This window comes from Prionailurus viverrinus, chromosome E1, assembly GCF_022837055.1.
Source record: "Prionailurus viverrinus isolate Anna chromosome E1, UM_Priviv_1.0, whole genome shotgun sequence".
NCBI classification, from domain to species: Eukaryota; Metazoa; Chordata; class Mammalia; order Carnivora; family Felidae; genus Prionailurus; species Prionailurus viverrinus.
Window position 1 is genome coordinate 6204701 of NC_062574.1, and position 11140 is coordinate 6215840.

The 11140-nt window shown below is 46.4% G+C and overlaps 1 protein-coding gene across 2 annotated transcripts in view; it reads left to right on the top strand.

The window, feature by feature from the left end:
* Positions 1–10172, top strand: part of MAP2K4 (mitogen-activated protein kinase kinase 4) — a 139019-nt gene extending 128847 nt beyond the window's left edge. For both annotated transcript variants that reach the window (XM_047832822.1, XM_047832823.1), the window contains exons 10-11: positions 5789–5834; positions 7552–10172. In XM_047832822.1, the coding sequence (XP_047688778.1) occupies positions 5789–5834; positions 7552–7665 (160 nt within the window). In that variant the 3' untranslated portion in view covers positions 7666–10172. The remainder of the gene's footprint in view (positions 1–5788; positions 5835–7551) is intronic.
* The last annotated feature ends 968 nt before the right edge of the window (positions 10173–11140 follow it).

Here is an 11140-nt window from a genome sequence, read left to right on the forward strand (position 1 = left end):
TTTGCATTCAGAGAGAAAACTTGACAAGCTTTCATTGAAAACACAGGCACACATTAATGTTCACACCAGTGTAGAAAGACATACAATCAGAGCAGTACCTGATGAGTGTTATGATGGGTGAGACCACTTTAGATTATTAGGGTGCATTCGATCCAGGACAGTAATTGCACCAAAACTACTAAAATACTGGTTAAACGTTTCATGGGATCTTTTAAAATGTAGCAGCATTAGAACAATGCCATGGAGTCCACAGAGTTCTAAAACTACGTGGAATCAGAAATTACGGGAGGTAAGGTCTCCAGTAAGGGGTTAATATCCAAAATATGTAAAGAACTCGTACAACTCAACACCAAAAAACTGTAAATAATACCATTAAAAAATGGGCAGAGGACCTGCATAGACATGTTTCCAAAGAAGACATCCAGACGGCTAACAGACACATGAAAAGAAGTCCAGTGTCACTCATTGTCAGGGAAATGACAATTGATGCAAATCAAAACCACAATGAGGTATCACCTCATACCTGTCAGAATGGCTAGAATTAAAAAGCCTAGAAATATCAAGTGTTGGCAAGGGGGTGGAGAGAAAGGAACCCTCACGCAGTGTTGGTGGGAATGCAGATTGGTGCAGCCATTGTGGAAAACAGTATAGATGGTCTTGAAAAAATTAAAAGTAGAAACATCATACAATCCAGCGGTTCTATTACTGGGTATTTAGCCGAAGAAAATGAAAACATGAATTCAGAAATAATGTATGCACCGCTGTGTTTACTGCAGCATTTTTTTTATAATAGCCAAGATATGGAAGCAGCCTGTATCCATCCATGGTTGAACAGATAAAGATGTGGGGTAGGGTGGGTGTGCGCGTGCCTGAGTGTAATGAAATACTACTCAGCCATAAAAAAAGAAAATCTTGTCATCTGTTACAACATGGATGGAGTTAGAGGATATTATGCTAAACGAAAGGAATCAGAGAAAGATGCATTGATTTCACTTATGCGCGGGATCCGAAAAAACAAAACAAATGAATAAACAAACAGCAGAAACAGACCTGGGAAAACTGAGAATTGATGGTCGCCAGAGGGGAGGAGGGCAGGGGGGGGAGTGAAAGGGATGGAGGGGGGAAGGAGGGCCAGGCTTCCAGTTGTGCCTGTGAGTAAGTCATGAGGATAAGAGGCACAGCGTGGGGAACGTGGTCAGTGACATTGCAATGGCGTCGTGTGGTGACCAGCGGGAGCACAGCCTGACGCACAGACTTGTTGAATCGCTGTGTCGTACGCCTGAAACTAATGTAACAGTGTGTGTCAACTGTACTTCAGGTGAAGAAAAAGTGACTTCAATAAATTATGCGAGGTAAGGATTCCAAGAGGCTACTGATCAGAAAGACTAGTTGTTCGGCAGGAGCAAGACCAGATCCTTCAAGCCAGGGCCCCAGAATTCCCCAGGAAAAAGTCGAGTGCAGTGTGAGTTCAGAAGAAATGCCAACACTCACTCCCAAGCACAAGGAACGAGAATTAGTAGAAACAACCGATGGCAGGGATAGATCCGACGACTTCAGATATTAGGACAATTAGAAAAAGTCTTTTCTTACATTGAAAGAAAAATGAAGAAGCTCGGAAATAAAAAAAAAGCAAGGAACACGAATCTACGAAGAACAAAAGGGAACGTCCAGAGATAAAAAGCATACATTACAAATTCAGTGGCTGAAATAAACAGATTAGGTGTGATTGAAGAGAGATGAGTAAACTGAAAAGTGGGTCTGAAGCTGTCAGCAGAACTTCTGAAATGATGGGAAAGTTTTGTAACCTGCCCTGTCCACTGTGGTGGCCATAGCACTCCAAGTGTGGCTAAGGAGGTAAACTTTAAAATTTTATTTCATTGACGTTAATTTGACAAGTGACTAAACCTTATTGGATGCGCGGGGTTTAACTGGTTGGGTTTCACGTGATAAGTGGGACCAAACTAATGGCAGTAGTAATTCTGAAACAGAAGATCGTCAGTGTTAATAAGAACTTGGTTAAACATTTCTACTCAGATGGCATCATGAGTTTATACGTTGGTGCAGCTTTTTGCTACAGTAGTTGACATGGAAAAATCAAAAACCTAAGATTGTGGCAGCTTTACGGAGTAAACATCTGTGTGGATGACCGATGTGATGGAAATGCTCTGGAGGTCTGAAGCCTTGGCCTTGCTCTGCCCAGGACATCACTTCCTGCATGATCAGCGGTCGACAAGTGCTCTTTTCCGGACAGGGATCCACAGGAATTGGGCTCTGCCTAGAAATCAGGATCTGGGGAGTGAAAACATGCCCATGTCAGTCACTGCCTGGGCCACCGCGTGCCGCAGGGACACAATGGCAAGGGCATAGATAGTGTTTGTGTAACCAGAGGAGTGGATCTATAACAATCCTAATATCAGCAGGGGGCTGGAACTTGAAAGAGCCGTTAGGGGACCTTGTTCTGTAGCGGTGGACCCAAAAAGGAGCAGCAGCGGTGAAATGGCTCTATCTAGCTCTAGCTCCTGCTTCGGGTTGTAGTACCGGCTAGGCACTCTGAGATTTGCGGGACAAATGCATGCATAAGCGCGTGCACCGTGCAAGCCAGAATTCCAAAATGCATGGAGTCTGATGCTTAAAAAAAAAAAAAAAATCAACTAATAAAACAAAACATGAATTTACTTTAAATCAAGCTGAGCTTGTGGACTAGTCCAAAATACAGTTCAAAATAAAATAAGTATATTTAGGCTGTCCGAGGAAATGAGGGTGTAAGTTCGATTAAAACAGAACGAAGTGGGGCTCCTGAGGGGCTCAGTCAGTTAAGCGTCCGACTTCGGCTCAGGTCGTGATCTCGTGGTTCATGGGTTCGGGGCCCGTCCCGTGTCAGGCTCTGTGCGGACAGCTTGGAGCCTGGAGCCTCCTCAGGATTCTGTGTCTCCCTCTCTCTCTGCCCCTCCCCTGCTTGTGCTCTGCCTTTCTCTCACTCTCTGTCTCTCTCAACGTTTATTTATTTTTGGGACAGAGAGAGACAGAGCATGAACGGGCGAGGGGCAGAGAGAGAGGGAGACACAGAATCGGAAACAGGCTCCAGGCTCCGAGCCATCAGCCCAGAGCCCGACGCGGGGCTCGAACCCACGGACCGCGAGATCGTGACCTGGCTGAAGTCGGACGCCCAACCGACTGCGCCACCCAGGCGCCCCTCTCTGTCTCTCTCAAAAATAAAGAAGCCTTAAAAATTTTTTTTAGAAAGCTGAGAAAGAAGTAAAACAGAAATGATAAACAGAAATGATGCAGAGATTTAGAAATGAAAAAAACTTAGCCGTCGATACAAAAGACCGCATATTTGATGTACTCTAGGCCGGAAACAACTGGGGATAGAACTGGGGAAGTTGGCAGATGGGCCACAGGGATTTCCCAGCATGACACAGATTCAACTGCGTGAAAGAGTGGTTGAGCACCAGGGGGAACAGAAAGGGAACTGGTAAGATACATGTAGCGATCGTGGCGGAACATAATTCTGGAAGTGGGAGAAGCGGTATTGGAGATCATGTGGCGAAGCATTTGAGACTTGGTGTTCTCAGCTTGGAATCAAATCTCTGTGCCGTGTGGGAGACACAAAGGCATCTAAATGTGTATCTAAATGCCCTGAAGGACGAGTGGAGAACAGTAGTGTAGAAGTTAGCAGGAATGTAGACTGTCTGGGAAGGTGTAATCAGTTAGACTGACAGCCACCTTGCGATGAGCCACGGTAATTGCCAGAAAACGAGCCAGCTCCTTCTTTCCACGGAGGAAAAAGAATTGTTAGCCTTGTGTAAAGCTTTATACGTCGGCACTCCATCATAATTCAAAATAAGGAGGAAATACAGATTTTTCCAGGAATGGACAGAGTGAGAGTTTACCATTCATAGATTGCTTGAAAAGATATACTTGGCCCAGAAGGAGAGTGAACCCAGGAGAAGGGTGTTGCAGGTTGGTTCCCTGGAAGGCAGGCTTTTCTGTCTTTTTTTTTTTCTTTTTAAGTTTATTTATTTTGAAAGTGAGAGAAAGCGTGACTTGGGGAGGAGTAGAGAGAGACGGAGAGAGAGAATCCCAAGCAGTTCTCTGCACTGTCCTCCAGAGCCTGATGTGAGGCTCAAACCCACGAACTGTGAGATCGTGACCTGAGCCAAGGTCAGATGCTTAACCAACTGAGCCCACCCAGGCGTCCCAGAAGCCAGGCTTTTGAGGCAGAGATCAGTGTGTGGGAAGCGGATGAGATGGCAATGACCTTGCCATCAACAGCTAGAGGAGCAGAGGGAAGTTGGCCTGCAGTGCGATCTTAACAAAGACCTCTACAGGCAAGACATACCACTGGGATGACCCTCCAGGGTTGGCCTGACGTGCATGAGGGTCTTGATTTCCCTGCCCCTCTGTGGAGCAGTCATGAGCTCAGGCTGCCTCAGGGAGGCTAAGGTGGGTCTCTTCAGCCAAGGTCATCCCGAAGAGGCTGGCCGCTGAGGGTTGTCTGCCAGGAGAATCCCTTCATACTGGAACTCGGTGTAGGTATAGTCGCCATAGCACAGCACCACATCCCGCCCAGAAGGTATGGAATATAGAAAACAGCACTGAGTTTGGAAACAGGTGAGGGGGCTCAGTCGGTTAAAGGCCTGACTCTTAGTTTCAGCTCAGGTTATGATCTCACGGTTCGTGGGTTCAAAGCCCACGTCAGGCTCCATGCTGATGGTGCAGAGCCTGCTTGGGATTCCCTCTCTAGCCCCTCCCTTGCTCTCTCTCTCTCTTTCTCAAAATAAATAACCAATTAATTAGAAAAAAGAAATAGATGAACTATGTTGTCAGTGTTAATTAACTTTTGCGAGTAAAAAAAAAAAAATTTAATTGAGATTGGAAGAGAGGGGTGATTAAGATACATGGTCCCAGGGGCGCCTGGGTGGCTCAGTCGGTTGAGCGTCCGACTTCGGCTCAGGTCACGATCTCGCGGTCCGTGAGTTCGAGCCCCGCGTCGGGCTCTGGGCCGATGGCTCAGAGCCTGGAGCCTGCTTCCATTCTGTGTCTCCCCCTCTCTCTGCCCCTCGCCTGTTCATGCTCTGTCTCTCTCTGTCTCAAAAATAAATAAAACGTTAAAAAAAAAAAAAAAAGATACATGGTCCCAGACCAATATGGTAAATATAAACAACATGAAAATACCTCTGGCCACATTAATCAGACAAGGTAGGATTCAAGGCAAAAATATCAGGGCAGAGTGTTTTATTATATTAATATAGTCCTTAGTAAGGCGGTGGTGCTTTCCACGTTTGGACCAAAGGACACAGGATTGAAATACAGAGCTCAAAAATTAAAAAAAAAAAAAAAAAAAAAAAATCTAAGGATAAATTGATAAAATTTGTATATAGTTTACTTCCCAGACTTCTGGTTTCTCTTAGGTGGTGTCAGTATAAATACTCGTGTATGCATTTAGAAAACACGTGCATACACACGATTTTATACACACATTCGTACATTTATTCGTAGTATTCGCAGCTGTGCTGTAATCAGTTAACTTGTTTCTTGTTTTCCACTAATGCTTCTACACTGAATATCCTGAGGACAAATCCTTAGATTATAAATTGTTTAAGCGTGTGTGTGTGTGTGTGTGTGTGTGTGTGTGTGTGTGTACGTACATCTGGCAGGTTGTTCTCTTTGTTCCTTTTGTATCTGAAGGAAAAAAACTGCTTGGTTCTTTGTGATACTTGTGAAAAGAAAAGCACTTGGGTAACTGTGTTTCCGTTTTAATAATGGTATTCTTCTGTTATTTTAGCCTTACAAAGGATGAATCCAAAAGGCCAAAGTATAAAGAACTTCTGGTAAGTATGAGACCTTGGGAATTTTAGTTATTTGTATGAGACCTTGGGAATTTTAGTTATTTCCTTGCCCAAATGCTCTTAGCATGCTCATTCTCTAAGCAAGTAATGGTCTCCTGTGTTCTCAACAAATAGCCTGACCTAATTGAGTATTTTATTATTATGTTTTTAATAATTTTATTTTTTCTAATGTTTATTTTTGAGAGAGAGTATAAGCAGGGGAGGGGCAGAGAGGGAGAGAGAAGGAGAGAGAGAGAGAGAGAGAGAGAGAGAGAGAGAGAGAGAGAGAATCCTAAGCAGGCTCCCCATTGTCAGCGTGGAGCCTGACGCCGGGCTCAAACTCACAAACACCAGATCATGACCTGAGCCAAAATCAGGAGTCGGATGCTTAACCAATTCCACTACCCAGGTACCCCCACCGCCACCCCCCACCCCACCATTGAGTGTTTTTTTTTTTTTTTTAATAATGTTTGAAACCAGCATTTGGAAAGAGAAAATTTGAAGTTACATTTTCCTCCTAATTTTTGGCTAGATTCTCATGGAAAAATTTGGCCTTGACATGTCATAAAAATTACCCCCCAGAATTTTAACATTCATTTCAGGAGCCACCGTCCACTGCCTGGCCTGTGTGTGTGTAACAAAGTTTTTTTTTTTTTTTAAGTAATTAAAAAAATTTTTTTTAATGTTTTATTTATTTTTGAGACAGAGACAGAGCGTGAGCAGGGGAGGGGCAGAGAGAGGGAGACACAGAATCCGAAGCAGGCTCCAGACTCAGCTGTCAGCACACAGCCCAACGCGGGGCTCGAACTCACGAACTGCGAGATCGTGACCTGAGCCGAAGTCGGACGCTTAACCGACCGAGCCACCAAGCTACCCCTACAAAATTATTCAAAATTATTCTGTATTAAACTCTCTCAATGCAAATTTACATGATACAGCAAATTCCCATTTCTTCAAAAGCTCGCCCATCCCTGGGACTTGGTTGTTTTAAGCAGCTCTGGAATGGCTCCGGTCCTGGCAGTGAACAAAATGCTGGGACCTAACCAATAATGTGGTGATAGTTGAGGCAAAGACGCCCTTGCCTAGCTGTCCAGGGTGTTAGGTCAAACTTCCGGTCTGTGCCAGCAGGGACTCCGAAGATATCCAGCCCACGTACTTAGAGAAGCCATGAAAGAGAAACACTGGTAGAGATGGCGTGTGGAAGGGTGGGCTTGTGACGCAGATACGGGGCTGGTGGCTTCGGAGGGGACGGACGGGGGCAGAAGTTCACAGGATGGGATTCTGTCGAGCCTCTTTCAGAGCAGGGTCTGGAGCACTGAAACAGCCTCTTCTCTAAGATCCTTCTGCACATGGGGGATATGGGAGGTTGAAGCTTATGCCTGTGTCTCACGGGGAACGGCAACCCATACTCATGTGGCTCTTCTTGGCTCTCAGATGGTCGCAGGGCCTCCAGCTGTGTTTGGGGCCGAGGAGCAGCTCTCCTGCTGTCTGCCTAGCAAATCCTCCCCGGTGTGCAGAGAAGCCTCCTGACCTCACTGCCAGGATGGCTCTTCCAGATCGGGCTTGCCCACACCCACTAACCGGTCTCTCGGAACGAGCGTGACCGTATTTCACAGCCATTATGGGGTGGGAGCCTTCCGTCCCGTGCCGTATCGAAATTGGGAAAAGCTCAGTGTGGGCTCCCCTACGCACTTTGATCATCTTTTCTTTTTTCTTGCAGAAACATCCCTTTATTTTGATGTATGAAGAACGTACCGTAGAGGTCGCATGCTACGTTTGTAAAATCCTGGATCAAATGCCAGCCACTCCCAGCTCCCCCATGTACGTCGACTGATCTCGCCGCTGCGTCAGACTCTAGGAGAAAGGGCTGAGAGGAGGCAAGACGTAAAGAATTTTCATCCCGCATCGCAGTGTTTTTATTGCTTGCCCAGACACCACGTGCAGTGAGATTGGTGTTCGTTTCCATCTTGTGTGTATGCTCCTGTCACCTAGACATGCATCCCCGTGATACCCGATCGATCACACAGTGTTCGTGCTGGTCAGAGAGACCTCACCCCGCTCTTTTGTGACGGACGTGTCCGTGACATGTGGAAGTCAGTACGATCAATTTATTGACTGTGATCAGATCACATCTTAACTTCATTTCTAGACTCAAAACCTGGAGACGCAGCCACTGGAATGGTGTTTTGTCAGACTTCCAGAAACTGGGAGCGCACGGTGATGGATGTACGACGTCTGAACACAGAGACTCGGGCTTGAGCGAGAAGGGTTTGCACAGCCAACGAGACGCATTGCCTTCTGGAGCTGGGAGACAAAGGAGGAATTTTAATTTTCTCTCTTCACCAAGTGCAATAGATTTACTGATTTGATACTCTGTTGCTTCACCGTCACGGTCGATGTTCGGGGATCGATGTGCTCAGCCAAATTTCCTGTTTGAAATATCACGTTAAATTAGAACGAGTTTCTCTTTACCAAAAACCGTGTTGCGTTCAAAGAGGTGAACCCTGAAATACGGAGACAGGACAGAACGTGTTCTTTTCTCCTTGACTAGTCCTTCTCTTCATCGGGAAGACTCAGGAGTCTGCCACTTGTCACAGAAGGTGCTGCCCCTAAGAATTTTCTTTCTCAAAGTTCGGTGTCCTGCCAACTTGATGTTCCGTCTGCCACAAACCACCAGGACTGAAAGAAGAAAAATGTGCTGAGGGCCAAGTTTACGGGTGTTTCCAATTCTAGCATCCGAACTGGAACAACTTACAGCACCCTGTATTTCCCCTGGGTCCCAAGCCTGATACTTTAGCCATCATAACTCACTCACAGGGAGAAGTAGCTATAGAAGCGATGTGCCTTGACTGATGACGTAGAGATTGCTTATAGGCAGCACGAGACCAAACCTCAGTCGTCTGCCCGCACGGGCCCACATCTTCGGTTTCTGGATCCCTCCCCCTGCCCATGTGGTCTGTTGCCGCTAACTGACTTTTGCTCAGTCCAATATTTTGCCTTTTACCCCCCACCCCTCCATATCAAAACCATTTTTAATCATCCGGGATATATAGCCCCAAATCCCTCCTGCACTCTAACGTGTAAAAGGCTGAGGAGCGTGGGGCCCCACTGATGTGGTAGGTGACGAGGAAGCATCTTCTAGAGATACATTTGACCAGATGAGGGTCTGAAATGGCAGTCTTTAGAGAAGCTCGTCACCCGTGAGAGTCTCCGGCACAGGTCACTGTCGTTTCTTGGAATTGGAATTCTACAAAAAAAAAAAAAAAAAAGACAACAACAACAACAACCAAAAACCCACAAAACCCCAAAGCCCAAAACCACCCTTAGAATCTGCTCTCTTTTGCTATGCTGCCTCACTTACCCCTTAGCCGGGTCTTCCCTAGGTTTCGCTCAGGCCTCCCTGGCACCGAGCGTTGGGTTCCGTGTAACAGTTAAGCAGCCCTTGGGAGTGGCTCAGGCACACTGGGTAGGAAACGGCCGTGGGCCGAGAGGCACACAGTGCCATCCAGGAACCAGGCGGTGGCAGGTGTCGACGTGTCTCCTCCCAGGGTGGCCGTCGCAAACGGTATAGGACGATAGAGGGGAGACGGTGCTGTTTAAGGTTACGTCCCTGTCCATTTTCAGAATTCAGAAATGATTTCTCACTTTGGTCCGCCTGCCCAGTCTCCTTGTTTTTCTCCCCCCTCCCTGGCTCCCCAAACCTTAGACTCCCCAGTGTTCTGAACGGAGGCGTCGTCGCACGTCTTCCTTCGACCGCACCAAGCCATCATCCTCCGTTGCCCCCGGCGACTCAAGAGGAATCTGTTTCTCTGCTGTCAACTTCCCGTCTGGCTCAGCGTAGGGTCACTTTGCCATTAGACACATGGAGATCAAAGCAATTCTGACTGTCCAGGAGCTAATCTGACCGTTCTGTTGTGTGGACAACCACATAAAAAGGCAATTTTAGTGTATTAATCATAGATTATTATAAACTATAAACTTAAGGGCAAGGAGTTTATTACAATGTATCTTTATTAAAACAAAAGGGTGTATAGTGTTCACAAACTGTGAAAATAGTGTAAGGACTGTACATTGTGAGCTCTGGTTATTTTTCTCTTGTACCATAGAAAAAAAATGTATAAAAATTATCAAAAAGCTAATGTGCAGGGATATTGCCTTATTTGTCTGTAAAAATGGAGCTCAGTAACATAATTGCTTCTTGGAGCTTTGGAATATTTTATCCTGTATTCTTGTTTGAATTCCTCCTCTATTTAAGATATATACATGGAATCGAAGTGTTTATGTAATAGTTCTACCCTTTGCCTGCAGGTCAGTTGTAATAAATCTAGGCTGTGATGATGACTTTGTAATTTGATTTTCTGAAGTCAGACCCTGAGAGGGGAAAAATCAAGTAAATTCCATTAAATTATCTGTGCATTTCACATTGGGACAAACTCCCTTCTTCTGGAAGTGTTTATGGCTCCTTTTTTTTTTTTCCCCTCCTCCCTTCTTGTGGTTGCTCTCTCTCTCTCTCTCTCTCTCTCTCTCTCTGCTCACTCTTCTTGAAACCACAGAGGTATTCGTGAAGCACCTGTTGAGTGGGTGTGATGCGGTCTCTTTTTCCAGTTTGCTCCTCTGTTGGTTGCCCTCACCTGCCCTGGCTTTCTCGATGCTAAAGGAAAAGGCTACCGTTCTTCAACCTGTGTCACGGTGGAGGTACACAGCTCGTAAGAACCCGGCCTGCCTCACACTGGTGCCGTCGCTGCTGGGTGAGAACTGGATACCAGCTCAGATTGCGGTCACCGCTACTTTAGAGAGAAGGGCGGGGAGGAGGTTTGTGGGCCAAAGGCCTGTGGAGGTCAGACCTGAGAGGTTTATGGGCGGGAGGATAGATGTTGCTGAGCAGAAAGCCGTGGGAGCCTGGAAAGTGGGGGAGGGAAGAACTTCAAAGCTCCAGCGCTGAACGTGTCTGTTGCATTAGCACCTCTCGGCTCTTGGCCACATCCTGACTCATTGATCATATGCAGATTCAGCACCTCACTCTTCCCCCGTGCCTGTTTCCTAACCTGATCTGAGATGCAGGAGGTATCGTTCTGGAACCAGCCGTGGTAGGTGAGTATCAAACGTTCTCCAGGGAATGGCCGTAGATAGCCAGCCTCCCCAGCTACACCTTTGCTGCCAGGGGATAGGAGACCCCGCGGAGCTTCCAGACCCTAGCCGTGCAAGACAATGTCATGGGAAATAGACTGTGAGCAACCTGCCTCTCCTGTATGCGTTCATCTCCTTTGATCCTGACTGTAGCCTTCCAAAGTCAGTTTGTAGTGTCTCGT